Genomic DNA, 14251 nt, shown 5'->3' with positions numbered 1-14251 from the left:
TCTCACATGTGTTGTTGGAGAAGTTGCGGAGCGATCATGTGTGAAGGCATACCGGTTAGGGCGGACGGCATGCTCAAAGGAGCTGCCATCGACGTCATGTTGGGCATACTAATCATTGTGTGAGCGGGCTGTGGGGACATGTCTTCCCTGGGGGAACCGAATTCATGTGTATCGTTCTCCAGATCTTCCTCGGTCTGAGAGATTGTCTGACCATCCTGCTGCGCTTCATGGATCCGACGATGTCTACTGAATATTAGCAAAAGTCGTATAATAAATAAGACAATAATAACTTACTGCGCAAGATTATCCGACCTCGAGAAAGCTTTGCTGCAGTAAGGGCAGGGGTACGGACGCTCTTGTGTATGAGTTCTCACGTGTCTAGAAAAACGGGTTAGTCGGCGGCAATTGAAACGAACTCACCGGCGCTCGGTGAAACCTGCGCCACCAGGGTGAGTGACAAAATAGAAGTAAGCTTACCTTTTGAGGTGCTCTAATCTCTTGAAGGTTCTACCACATGACGGGATAGGGCAAGAGTGGGCCTTGGTTGGATACGGTCCCAACTCCATCATGGTTGCACTCCTGGCTCTCCGAGTAGGACCAGGCGCTGAACGCTCTGACCGAGCATTATGATTTTGAACCGCAGTCTCGATGGTACCACTGCTTGGGAGAGATGTCAGATCATTGGGTTGGTTTGCCATTGAGCCTGAATGATGTGCAGTGCTTTGATCCAGGCTTTGCAGCGGCGTGCTATGACGGGACATTTCGTGATAAAGATCCTTTTGTGGCAGCAGCGCACTCGGGTAATTGCGAGCGAGTTCCTGAGTGGCTTCATCCCCCTCCGTGACTGGAGCGACTGAGCTAGAAACCGAACGCCGCAGATCACTAGGTCTGTGAGCAGCGTACGAGACCGCCTGGACTCCCGGGGTCGTTGATTGGACATGAGCTGCGCCACTGGGTGTCGCAGCACCGCTGTTCGGCGGGATAGATGACCGACGTCTGCGCTGCTTGTATGTTGGGGATCCCTCGATGACGGGATACGGGTTTGCCGAATAGGACCGGGGCACAGGCTGATAGTGAGCACTAGACAGGTTCGAAGGAGGCAGCTGCATCATATGGTGATAGGCAGGCCCGCTTGAAATATCTGGAATCGCTGTGTACAGTCCGGTATCTTCGTTGGCGATGTAAGCCGGTTCCGATCCAAGTCCGACCGAATGCTGTGGCGGGGTGACTGGTTCAAAGGACAGGCCGCGATTGCTGTAATCCTCATATTGTGAAGATACAAAGGATGGCGCAGGGGAGTACTCGTAGAAGGTCGGCATGGAAGAGTGGCGCTGATGAGGGCGGGGAATGGGCATTCCGTGGCGATCGTACTGGATGGGGCCATAGTCCTGCTCGCGCTTAATGATGCTCTGGACTAGATTGTTCGAAAGGGGCATCTGTTGGTGGCTGTACATCTGATTCCCAGAGTCGTCTTGCATCAGAGGGATCGCTGGGGGAGCCATCTGCGGAGGAGGCATTGCGTCAACGGTCCGAAGCACGGGGGAGTTGGGCTGGCCATATGTCGTACTTGCGTGGGCAGCGAACGAGTTCATATTCACTTGTTGTGACTTGGTCAATTGCTCATACAGAGACTGAGACGAGTCGAATTCGAAGGACATGGCCGGTTCGCTGACTGCGACCGTGGTGGCCTCCTGATTCATTTTCTCGCGCTTCAAGTCCCGTTCCAGTGCATCAAGGAAGAGCCGGTCGTGAGGTACGCCGTACCAGTAAAACACCTTTTGCTTCTTCTGGGTCCGAATACAATTGTTCTTGTACAAGAAGTCCAGGAATGGGCTCTTTGGATCCTCCAGCACCGCGTCTACGCCGGCCTTGAGATTTCGCAGGTCTGAGAAAATGCCCTCCTCAAACTTTTTCGAGTTCTTCACCGGACGTCCGAAGGCTTGGAATCGAAATGCGAGACATCGAACAATATCGGTACCGGAGATGTGGAAGAGGCCGCTCCTATTGAGACCGGGTTAGTCGGCTTCCCAAACCATCACGCTCAAGAGTGAGACGAACCAGTAAACACAAGAGACATAGTCGCCCGTAGGAAGCAAGAAGCGTCGAATGAGTTGATCCGGTTGCCAGTCAACGGGAGCAGACAGAAGGAAATATTTCACTGGCCCCATGTCAATACATTGCTTTGATGCGGGGGATAAAGATAACCCAAAGACATACGATTATCCACTTGCTGAAGAGCAACTTGCGCGTCATGGGGTAGGCTTCGCTGTGCTTCGGTGGAGAGCATAAAAGTTTCGGGCTTTTGAGGTGGTGCCATCGGAATTGGAGCACCTGGTTGAGGATACATTTTGTCTGTGAAAAGCGCACTATATAGATAATTAGCACCGGGGAAAAGACCGCATGATAACCCATGCGCAAACAAAGAGGCGATCTGAGTCCAATTCAAGGAACCCTCTGCGACTCTGCTGAGACATAGCTGCGAGACCTCGGATCAAACTCACCAGCTGAATGGGTGAACGGGATAGGACCGGAAGTGCGAGGATCAACGTCGCCCAGTAAAGAGGATATCCGATCGGGAGATGTTCTAGATCACACAAGGAATGCACGAAAGGCTAAGGGAACGGAGGAACCAGCCTCGTAGACAAGGAGAAAGAAAGAGAGATTGTCAGAGAATGGAACTGGACCAGCCGGTAAGCCTCTGGGGATTTTCGCGCGCAGCGGAAGAAAGAAACGAAAGTGAAGAAGAAGCTCGAGTATTGGTGAAGAAGAAGAAGGGGGGGAAGAAGATACAGTCAAGTCTAATAATAATCGAAGCTGGGAATGGGGGAAGCGCCCAGGGACGTCTGACCGGTCATAAACTAGTAATGTTATTTTGGGTTATTCTTAGTCATACCGGGCGGAGGCCTGAATAATGGTTGTTAATGGTCCAAGGGTGTTATTTATGTTATTTATGTCATTAATCTGGTATTGCCGGTTATTTACGCTGTATTTATCCGTCATTTACAGGGTCGAACGGGGAAATCAGTTTATTCGGGGTCAGGTACACATCCCATATACTTCCATAGATGCCCAGATGATACTCCGTACATATAGAGAAGATGGTCTTGGAAGCAACACATACATCCAAGTGCAATAGCCATTAGTCTTGGAATATATCAAACCAAGACTCTGTTCTTATCAAAGCGAATATACCCCCCTTTGTATATTTGTATAGTATTGTATGTCAAAATTCATGATTGGCCCAATCCACATGGTGATCAGGCTGCATAACCAAGTGATAAACATATCACTTGCCATATTTAGATATCCTTTTCGGCCAAAAGCCCTGTGAGTCCAACGGGATAGGTGGAGACAGCCAAGGCTCATCAAACTGGCGCTGCGATGTGAAGCACCCGCCCTGTTGTTTCAGAAGTGTAGTGGGCGCTTACATGCATTGAAACCTTCCCGACTTTCTCCTGTTATTTTCTCCGAGGCCTAATTGTATGTAGACTGTGCTTTGGATTGTACATCCGGTATTTCCGACTGATCTCGTTTGGGGCCACAGCCCGCCGCATGGGACTCGTCTAATGGGGAGAATACGGAGTGGGGGTTACCACCTGGGCACGTAGTATCTATTAGTAACTTTATATTATATTTATATTATATAGACGCAATATTATACCTGAGTGCTTTCTACCTGCAAAACCAAGCCAAACAGATTTGTATTTGTATATCTTTACCCTGTACCTGTACTGTGCCTGGTCCACTTTTCCCCAGCCAGCCATGTCATAAATAAAATGAGCAAAGTTCTAGACCACATGGGTAACAGGTACCGTAGGGTTTCTATAGGGTGACATAATTCCAAGCTTTGGATACACCCCACAGCATGTGAGTCGGTAGACTACTGTGACTCGTCGCGTACGGTCTCCTGATCAGAGATTTCAATGAGATCAGTAGCCTAAAGGAGCTTGGTACTTTGAGATGGTTGCACACCTGTATCCGAAGAACAGGAATGTACAATCATGTCATCTTCCACATAGATCATCATTATCAGATCAGTGTACGTATCTACGTGTCAGGATGTCTCATCGTCGAACTAAAAAGACGGTTGCATTCGACTACTCTTATCGACTGATCTATATATTGTATCGACTATCGCCATATCGACTATCAAACCAAAAAGTAAGACACCGAAAAAGAACTAAAAACAGCATGTATTGTATCTAGCTCAATGGGGCGCTATTAGATCGAGAACTAACCATCCACGATTCTCATGCAATCAATATAGACTCTGGCTGGAGGTTTCAACTCCAATCAAGGTTTTCCAGCCCCTGAGAAACTAGCTGATAGTCTCGGCGGAGGTACCCAGCTAGTGCAAACGCAGTATAAACTCCGTACTAACTCTATATATGTACATGGTCAGACCATCGCACAGGGCACCGGCAATCAAACCGTTTGATCGTCCGCCCTGAAACGATCTAGAATTCGACAATTGACAGAAACGTGGGGATGTCATTCCTCGACTCATGCAAGCAACCTCATGAGGAAAAACAGGTTGTTTGACGACTTCTCATTGAGGAAGAAGAGAGGCGGATTCGTAGCCTGTCTCACCCCTCGTTCTTGAAGGGGAGCAGGACTAACGGGATAATCCGGCTATTATTCCTAACTTGGTAGTTGGATCGTGGGTTGCGATACAGAGGACAGTGGGCTTTTCCCCCTTTTTTCCCTTCTTTTTTTTCTAGCTGGTCCGTCCGTGGCTGACAGATATATTCTTCTCGGGAGATAACGTTAAGCAACAATAATCATTCGCCTCGAGGGCCTTGAAAAACAAACGTGGAAGGACATATAGTGGGAGGTTAAGGGGGGGACTTCATTTCGGGCTAGCGCAATACTGGTCTAAACCGCAATCTGGAATATCTCCGACATTTATGGAGTAGTTCTATGAAAATTCCCCCTGATTCAAACTATATTGCTTACAATTGATCCACTTGTCGCTTGAAGTTTACAGTCTTGAGTTCACTCTCCAAGTGTTCTTGCTTAAGTAGGGGGATCATGAGGTGAGAATGTCGGCTATAGTTTTAAATTTAGATCTTAGGTTAGAGCAAACTAAAATCTATCTAGTTATGTCTCAAAGCCCCATGGCTAAGCCTTTGAGAAACTCCTGGGGCGTAGGATGGTCTTGATTTACTTGTCCACGGGCATCAGCCCTGAAGGGAGAACGATAAACTTAAACACGAGAAAATATTCAGTGAACAAACAAGTTCTTAAATCTTTAATATGTGCAATATGTTCCTCATAGCGCTTTGTGTACAGAGAAAAATTCGTCAGACCGAGTCGATACTCTTCCTCCTCTTTTCCACCATGGCTTCCTTCATGAACGGACTCCGTGCACGGATCTCTTTGCCCCATATCAGCACCAATATCGGGGCAAAAGATAGAGCCAATGCAATGAAAGCTAGTAGCGTACTAGCCCATCGGAGGCCAAGATGAGAATACATGCTCATGGTAGCTAGAGGGAGGAACGCAGCCAGGGTGTTCTCACCAGTGGCAATGATACCCATGCAACTGCCTGCATATTTGCTATACGCATCGACCACATAGTCGGAAATTCCCGTCACGACAATGACACTGCCAGCCCCTACCATGGCGAGACCAACGGCCGGTGCGATCCACGGAAGATTGGGGTATGAGGTCCAAGCGTATGTGAACATACCACCCGAGATGCCGAAGATACCGCCTACAATAGCGAGGTACAGCCGGGCCTCCGGAATAGGCGTACCGGGAATTTCCTTGTTGCGGGATGCCGAGTTGAAGTAAAGTTTGCCTGAGAACAAGGTAACCACCCATCCCAGAAGTTCTCCGATCACGACTGCTGATTGGACGTATCCAGCTTGTGCTGGTGTCCAGCCATACAGGGCTACAAACACCTGCTCAACAGATTGAGTGAATAGGTACAACGTACCGACGGTAAAGGCGGACCATAGCGTCGATACAAACACCACGGACTCGGTGAAGAAGAGAAAAAGAGGTCTGATCGCGCTGTGGCCCACAATACTCAAAATCGACTGGCCTTGTGTGTCGATTTCATGCTGGGTATAAGCGCTCTGGCCTTCACGTCGCAGAGCCCTAGCTCGCTGCCCTAGGATTGCAATTCCACGACACTCTCTGAACAAAAAGAAGTACAGAGGGAAGAAAGCGCCATACCACATGATCTGGATATAGCCAATCCACCTCCACGTGAGAGCCTGGTAGATAGCAGCCCCAATGACGGGGCCAATGCTACTACCCGACAGGTAGGCAACGATAAAAAGACTGACAGGAACGTTGCGATTTAGCTCTGTGTCCCAGACATTCCCAATCACCGTGCCAGAGGTATTGGCGAGGATGGAGACACAACCCCCGGCGAAGAATCTCGTTATGACCAACGTGTAAAAATTCTGTGCCACAGCCTGGGGCACGACAAAACAGATGAAGGTCACGTACGTGCCCAGGAACACCCATCGCACACCGAAATCCTCCATGAGCGGCAGGACCAGCAGGGAGAAACAGCCACCGCCAACGGCCCACGATGTGACGGGCCAGTATGAATGTGGGAAATGGGCATCTGAAATGTTGAAGCGCTCATTCATAGGATCGTGGGCTACTGTGATGATTGTGCCGTTGATCATGGTCATGAAGGTGGCGAACACGGCGAGGGCTGTGAGAAGCCATTTCTCGCACAGAGACCAGTTGTATGGGTTTCCTGGATCTCGCGGCCCATCCCAGGACACAATTATGACATCTTTGCTAGGATCTTGATGATCTATGTCGCTGTTAGTTAATATTCTAGATCTCGGTTGGTGGTATTCTGGGTTTACCTATTGTCTGATCATCGTGGCCGGATATATCGCCACGTGTGAACACCATTCCGATCCCACCGCGACTCAGTTGACACTTTTCAAGGCTGGTATAGATTGGTGCAGCCTTGGTGTTTCTCTTCCGGATCCAGAGTGAACCAAAACCAAATTTGAAGGTATGATGTAATATTTCACCTCAAAGATTTTTATATAGATCGTAGTCGCAAACAGCAATGCAATTACTTCAAGCATAAACCTTCAGAAAACCGACAAATCCCGCTCTCTTTAAACCTGTGAAAAAATTTGTGTGCGCCTGTCAACTGAGGATCCGAACAGTGACATCCTCTCTCCACCCACTTCTCCAGACAATAGCCCCATTAGGACTAGTGACAATATGCCCCGGGGTCGATTTCAACTTCACACAACGTGGTTGGTTCATGACGTTGCTTTGACCGGGTCTTCTTCTGATGTGCTTCCAAGGTTAGATGAAGAATTAGCTAAATGATCTGCTTCTGCACCCCACATTGGCTTTGTCGGCCCTGTCCCGAGGCGAATCATGCTCGGCTTACCCTGCACGATACACCTCGAGCTAGACGATTTCCGTCCAGCGGGTCCAGAGGGGACCTTGTGCATTCCGCGGTTCGCGATCTAGCAGCTTCAATATCGGATCTCTTAGCTGTATGAAGAAGCCAAGATGTAGTGGGGTTGAAGCCAAGAATGGCCTTTTTACTCCGTACTTCAATCATCAATCAAGAGGTTTTTAGGAAAATAGTGACTCTTTCAGTGACTGGTGTAGTATTGTCTCGTTGAGTTTGTTCGTCATTGTCACGGCCGTCAGTCATTTCATAGCGTACTTTTCCTACAATATATACGTTTGGCTATCCTTCCGTAATCATAAACCTATTAATAGCACTTAACGGTCGCTTGAGCCGCATCTCGGTTTCTAGAACCTCGAGATATTTGATCATGAACTCCGTACCAGGGGCGCAGAAGCAAATTCGGATCGGAGTTCTCTATTCCTGTGATCGCATTCCATTTCCGGTTTGGTACTAGTGTGTTTTCCTGTTTAGGCAACTGCTTCCCTGGCAAATATCTACATTCAACAAAGGGACAAACCAACGTGAGCCAGACCTCCTAGAGTCGGGAATAATACTGGACTACGAGGGAAAATCTTCATTCGGCTCAAACTACAATGATTTCGGTTGGTAGCAGCACGACATTGCTACTCATATGGTCGTGCCAATGACCCATTGGTGACACCAGAATGTCAGCAACAGAATCCCTTCTGTTGTCATATAATATCCGCCATCTTTGAAATACACCGCGGAATATACGTGCCATGACAAATGGCCTGTCACCTTGGCTGCGGAATGAATTTAGGATGAATGAATGACATGGTGGGAAACTTTCTGGAGGAAAGAACCCAGAATGAGATTCTCAACTCTCAAAACAATTCGAGGTATATTATCCCAAGAGGAATGTCTTTTCGTGAGACCAAAAGGTCATGGCAATGTGTCCGAAATCACAAGCAGCACTCACCAGAAGCCTAACATCTCACTGTTGTGACTGTATGTATGTTGCGAGGAGGGCCGCCACAAATTGTTGACATGGCGCTGACTTGTCTCATACTTGGAAACTGAATATTACTTCTCCCCGGCGAGATTTTGACGCCTTGCAATTTGCCCCCGGTGGTTCGAACTCGATGCTAAGCTAGCAAGCAGAAAGGTCATATACCAAGAGTAGACGACAGATCAAAATGTATAGACGATGAACCAGCGAGTATTAGTACTACATCTATATTTCTCATACCTCTCCTCCACTTGTCCTTTCATTTCGCAATCCTAAACTACAATCGAATGGCCCAGAATATTACTAATTTTGCCATCGTGTCGTACATTGACGAGCACTTGACCTCATACAATTTCGGCCATGATAAATTAATTCGCAGTGCAAAACGAGTCAGTCGACTTCAAGTGAGTATCACAAGAGCTCAACTCTTTTTCATGGCCTCCCCGCCAATATTCAATATGGGCGACATTCGTTGTTCAAATACCAGGATCACGATGACTCTGATAGGTCCGCGTCCGCATGGATTGTTTATATCATAAGTTTGCCACGCCCAACTTATGACATCGGAGGCTTCCCGTACGTAGTATAAGATAAATAGTTTATTTTCCCCAATCTAACACTTTCACATACCTCCAATCCACCATTTGCCACCACATAGTCTACTCTAAATTCGAACATGGTCAAGACGGATATTGATCACAACCCCCTAGATCCTAATTACGAAAAGCGCCGTAGCTCTATCGGAAACATGGAGCACCAACAGCAAGACCAATCCAATATCAGGAGTGAGGATCTCATGCTGGACAGTGATGTCGCCCCGTGCGTTTATATCACAATTTTTGAAGTCTACCCCGAAGTATCCCATTACTGACTGATTCAAATAAACAGAACTTCAGTTTCCCCACAGCCTGCGCATCAGCATGCCCCAGAATATCCACGTCGGTCTTCTTCGCAGGACGTAGATCACAGTATGTCTTTGTTACCCCCGACTACGACTCTTGAGATCAAAGCTTTTGTACTGACAAACATCAGATTCATTCCTCTCTGATATAAGTACCGACCGTGGGCTGCAAGAGCACCCCGAACAACTCGACCAGTAATTGGCGTTCGTATACTTCGTTGTACTCGGGACTACACTGAAGTTTCAAAGGGAAGACTTAGTTCGGAACTAGTAGTGATGTCTTCATGAAGCGATGACTCCAAATTAAGAAATTGTCAATTGATATTCTATATCTTACTTGCGTGCTGTACTGTATGTTGTACATCTACATTTTGATGGCTGTTGTGAGGCAATAGCGGTGATGTCACCGTGATGTCCACCCCGCATCACAAGACCCGACGTCATAAGGAATAGAGAATGTACATCCGTGTATTCTTCTATCTAATTTCAAGTCTATAGGCTACCGCTATCAATCACTTCATGAGTCGAAAACCTTCTTCCCCCGGTACCAAGTCTGGCAGACACGCGCCTGAAGCAATGACTCCGGCGTCCACTGCATATCAACAACCAAGAAATCCGCATATAATCCCTTCCGCAGGCTTCCAGTCCAGGAATCTGCATGTCGCGCATAAGCCGCACCAGTCGTAGCAGCAGTAGCCGCCTCAGACAACCCCAACTTGAAATGTTCGTTTACAGTATCATCAGTCTCGGTCTGAATCGCCGAGCGCCTAGTGGTAGCATTGTAAAGATTAGGGAAAGGAAAATGAGCCGCAGTGGGGGCATCCGTGCCGATAGCAATGGGAGCACCCCCATCGAGGAAGTCCTTGTAGGCGAATGCGCGCTTACAGCGGTCGGGCCCCACAAGACCAGGCCACGCCTTGAAAAGCGTAGGATCCGAGTGTACAGGTTGAATTGAGGCTGTGATACCCAGCTGACCCAGTCGCTTGGCGTCTTCGGAGGTTGTCATCTCCAGGTGTTCGATTCTGTGTCTTCGGCCTGGCGTGCCGACTCTCGACAGCACGTTGATTGCTTGGTTCACAGTCCTGTCGCCTATCGCATGAATTGCGCATTGGATGCCTGCTGAGTCGGCGCGCTGGACTATTTCTTGTAGCATATTCTCAGGCCAGATTGGCTCGACGCGATCTGTTTTACCGGTGTACGGTTGGAGGAGAGCGGCAGTGCATCCGTCGACAACGCCATCGCAGATGATTTTTATTCCGAGGACATGGAAATCGGGCTCGTTGTACTGGTGGTGTAGCTCAATCGCTCGATCCACGTATTTGAAGTTGGCGTCTTGATCCGCTGAGAAAGGGACGAGCCAGTGGGCGCCGATGTGGAATGGGATGGTATGATTGCGACGGTAGAGATTCAGAATCTCCCATGTTCCTTCGTCCATGGCCATATCCACTAGTCCGGTATACCCGGCAGCGGTGTACGCAGCAACTGCAGTGTCCAACGCACTCAGTTTGTCTTCCGTGGAGCTAAGACTTTCTAGATAAGGCCATGCAAGGTTCATAATAGCGGATTCGTCAAGTAAGCCAGTTGCTCGTCCATTTTCATCACGGTGGATTGTTCCACCAGGGAGATCGGGGGCCGTGTGAGCCCCCATCTCATCGAGAGCAGCTGCATTGCACCACATGGAGTGGATGTCGAAGGAGTCAATAAAGATGGGACGCGGGTCGATACCCTCCAGCATACTTGCTAATGCGACTCCATTGGTAGATGCCTGGATCCAGCCTCGGCATAATATGCGCGGCAGAGATGGATTGGCTTCGGCGTAGGACTTGATGGCTTCGCGGATTTCATCGAGGGAGGTGCATGCGATGAGATCGGCTTTGCGCAATGACTGCCCGTAATGCAGGATGTGTACATGAGCGTCGATAAAACCTGGAATGACAGTCCGATCTTCCAGGTCAATGACATTTGCATTTTCTGGGATGGTTATTCCATCGAGAGAGCCGACGTGCGAGATCTTGTCATTCTCGATGATCATGCACTCGGCAAAGTTCCCCTCATTATCCGGAGCTTGCGACGGCACGAAGATGCGCCCATTCTTGAAAACGGATGTCATAATTGACAGTTGTTTGTGATTTTTAAACCGCAAAGAAAAATGCGCGTCCTAACGGTTTTATTTCTTCCTGCGGGGAAGTCGGCTGAAAGACCCGGACTTCTCCAGGACTTTCCGTTTGAGAACATTCAAGGTGGGGATTGAGATTAGGGCGGACTATCTCTAACACGGAGAATAGAAATAGCCTGGTCAGATAGCCTGGGATCTTGCTTGCAATCTTGCAAGTTAGACCAGCCAATAGACTGCGTACGATTGGAAGAGAGCATGGATTAACGAGTATCATTTGCGAATGTGTGGTACATATGTCATTCGCTTCATCACTTTTGCATCAACCAGCCAAGTGGCCGAGCAGTAACTCGGTCATCGCATTCTTCCTTGGTCTAGTGGTGATGATTTCCGCTTGTCATTAAAACCGATAAGCGCGGGAGACCGGGGTTCGATTCCCCGAGGGAGAGATTTCTTTTTTTTGTTCTTTTTTTTGTCCTTTCTATCTATCCTATTCCTTCGAACTGGATGCAAAATGAGATTGCGATGTTTCATTTGAACGATTTCGTTTGGAGTGTCTCGGATTGTTGAAATTGCTGTAGTATATCAATAGAGAAAGTTGCCAGCAAAACCACGTTGTAGACATCAACACATCAAGTGGAGCCATAATAGCCTTGGTCTGACGGTAAATGGCAATACTTTTTGGTGCGGAATCCATTGCCTTTATATTTCTTTAAAGAAAAGAATTCACGCTTGATATATCGCTGCGAGAGATATATATATATGTAGAGTTCGATGGCTCACGCCCGAAGTGGCACAACAATAGCCATTACCGTTAGCACCAGATATATATATAGTGCCCCCTACACATATATGCAGACATACATAGGTGTGATCAATCAGCGATATAAATTAACCGAGATATTAAAACATAGATAGAAGATACTAGCTACTGATCCCGAGTGGTTCATGACCATGACGAATGCCGAGAATGTAGTGGCTATATGAACGTCCCAAGCACTAGTGGCGAGTGCTCAAACAGGCCCAACTTAATATGTCGCAGCAATGCTGTAGACTGATTCGATTTCACTAGAGTCTCACTACATGGAGGTGGTTATTTATGGTCTTTTACCCAACACAGCCTTGTGCCCAGGTGGGGCACGGCTGTGTATGATGTAGACCCTATTGGATGCCTTGTGCCAATGACTTGCCATCGAGGAGATGTTTGAATGGGCGGTGCATATAACTGTGTTGTGTTTACGTACAATAAAAACTTCTATTCGATAACATGTCGTCTGATTGAACCCTTGAATTGCACCGCTAACCCCATACACAAGACAGGTGGGGATATTACCACCCAAGCACCAGTCAAACGCCGTACAGACAAAGGCAGCAAGAATTATTTCCAAGGGCCCCCAAGAAATGACGTCATATAAACACGTTCAAGAGCCTCCGAATCCAATGATGGAGAGCCTTGTGCTCCGTACAAAAAGGCGTGCGTAATGCGGTCTTGGGACTTGGCGAACGGATAGAACACCGGACCTTCAATTCACTGTAGTATCCTCTGAGGAATACCAGGACTCGTACAGAGGATGAGTTCCGAAATCAGAAAAAAAGAGACGTTAGTTAGCCTCTAGCCCTACATCGTACATCGGGTAATTTCGCAGCAGGGCGCCTACAGTAGCCCCCAACGTTGGAGATGTTAGGCGAATGCTTGCGCTATATAAGATTTCTCGTAACATCTCAGGTGCAACCTTTCAATTTGATCGACAACTTTTGGGGGCGACGAGGCTGCGATTGGCCGTTGCTAGTGGAACGCGGGAACATAGCGCGATGGTCTCATTCGGGCTATGCCGCAGCCTCGCATTGCCTTCCAGGGTCCGCATCAGGCGTATTAGGTATAAAGCCCCCAGATGCTGATTATTTTTTCTTCCACTTGGTCAATTACACCAGAGATAGCTCGTCTTCACAACCATTTTATCTCCTCCTTCTACCCCGAGTATATACTTCCTCCAACCGTCACCATGCAGCCCAAGTCTCTCGCAGCCCTCCTCCTCGCCAGCATGGCCATGGCCGCCCCGGCCGACACCAACTCCGCTATTGAATCCGGAGACGCTGGCCTCGCGGATATAATTCCCCCCTCCATTGCCGTGGTTCTAGCAACTGCTGTCCCAAGCTCATTCTGGGCCGAAGCCACCAATACCGCTGCTTTCCTTTCGCAAGTCGAGCAAGGCATCGTCTCCAACTCCTGGCCGACCTGGTACAGCAGCCTCCCCGACAGCGTCAAGGCGTACGTTACTACCGCGGTTGAGGGCTACTATCCTTCCTTCGCATCATCCGTCTCCGCTGAAATTACCAGCTCGGGCGCAAGCAGCTCTGGCCCTAGCACTGCTGAGGCCACCTCCACCGGCGCTTCCAGCTCTGGTGCTTCTAGCTCTGGTGCTGCTAGCTCCGGCGCTTCTAGATCTGCCGCTTCGTCCTCTGCCGCTTCATCATCTGCCGCTGCCGCTTCGTCCTCTACCGATTCTACTTCTACTACCACGGTCTCATCTTCCTCTTCCGCTGCCACTGGCTCGGACGCTGCTTCGTCCTCGGCTGCGGCTTCTGCTTCGGCCTCCGGCTCTGCTTCATCCACCACTGCCGATGGTGGTGCCGCCCCCACTGGTGTGGCCATGAGTCTTGCTGGAGCCGTTGGTGTGCTGGGTCTTGCTCTCGCCTTGTAAGAACACATTTTTGAAGCATATACGGTGGATATGAGGTTCTTTTTCCTATTTGTTGTATACGTCCACTGTGGAATGAACCTAGTTCTCTATTATTAACGAAACGTTGAGTTCCGACTCCGAGATTATTATACCTTATGTACTTAACAACTTA

General features: G+C 48.6%; 5 protein-coding genes across 5 annotated transcripts; 2 read left to right on the top strand and 3 right to left on the bottom strand.

The window, feature by feature from the left end:
• Positions 1–2: 2 nt before the first annotated feature.
• On the bottom strand, positions 3–2855 carry steA (sexual development transcription factor SteA; the record flags this gene model as incomplete). The annotated part of the gene is made up of 8 exons (XM_039077156.1): positions 3–243; positions 295–378; positions 478–2001; positions 2059–2158; positions 2218–2299; positions 2346–2366; positions 2502–2584; positions 2849–2855. The coding sequence occupies 8 exons, from the start codon at positions 2853–2855 to the stop codon at positions 3–5; spliced, it is 2142 nt and encodes a 713-aa protein (XP_038925050.1).
• A 2448-nt stretch (positions 2856–5303) lies between these two features.
• LCP9604111_8955 (uncharacterized protein) lies at positions 5304–6885 on the bottom strand (the record flags this gene model as incomplete). The annotated part of the gene is made up of 2 exons (XM_039077155.1): positions 5304–6781; positions 6837–6885. The coding sequence occupies 2 exons, from the start codon at positions 6883–6885 to the stop codon at positions 5304–5306; spliced, it is 1527 nt and encodes a 508-aa protein (XP_038925049.1).
• Positions 6886–9060: 2175 nt separating this feature from the next.
• On the top strand, positions 9061–9484 carry LCP9604111_8954 (uncharacterized protein; the record flags this gene model as incomplete). The annotated part of the gene is made up of 3 exons (XM_039077154.1): positions 9061–9203; positions 9273–9352; positions 9417–9484. The coding sequence occupies 3 exons, from the start codon at positions 9061–9063 to the stop codon at positions 9482–9484; spliced, it is 291 nt and encodes a 96-aa protein (XP_038925048.1).
• Positions 9485–9802: 318 nt separating this feature from the next.
• Positions 9803–11395, bottom strand: LCP9604111_8953 (amidohydrolase; the record flags this gene model as incomplete). Its single annotated transcript, XM_039077153.1, has 1 exon — positions 9803–11395. The coding sequence occupies one exon, from the start codon at positions 11393–11395 to the stop codon at positions 9803–9805; it is 1593 nt and encodes a 530-aa protein (XP_038925047.1).
• Positions 11396–13401: 2006 nt separating this feature from the next.
• LCP9604111_8952 (uncharacterized protein) lies at positions 13402–14100 on the top strand (the record flags this gene model as incomplete). Its single annotated transcript, XM_039077152.1, has 1 exon — positions 13402–14100. One exon carries the CDS (start codon positions 13402–13404, stop codon positions 14098–14100), a length of 699 nt encoding a protein of 232 aa, XP_038925046.1.
• Positions 14101–14251: the final 151 nt, after the last annotated feature.

The sequence above is a fragment of the Penicillium roqueforti genome (assembly GCF_015533775.1).
Source record: "Penicillium roqueforti strain LCP96 04111 chromosome Unknown scaffold_39, whole genome shotgun sequence".
Classification (NCBI taxonomy): domain Eukaryota; kingdom Fungi; phylum Ascomycota; class Eurotiomycetes; order Eurotiales; family Aspergillaceae; genus Penicillium; species Penicillium roqueforti.
This window is presented reverse-complemented; position numbering and strand designations above follow the sequence as displayed.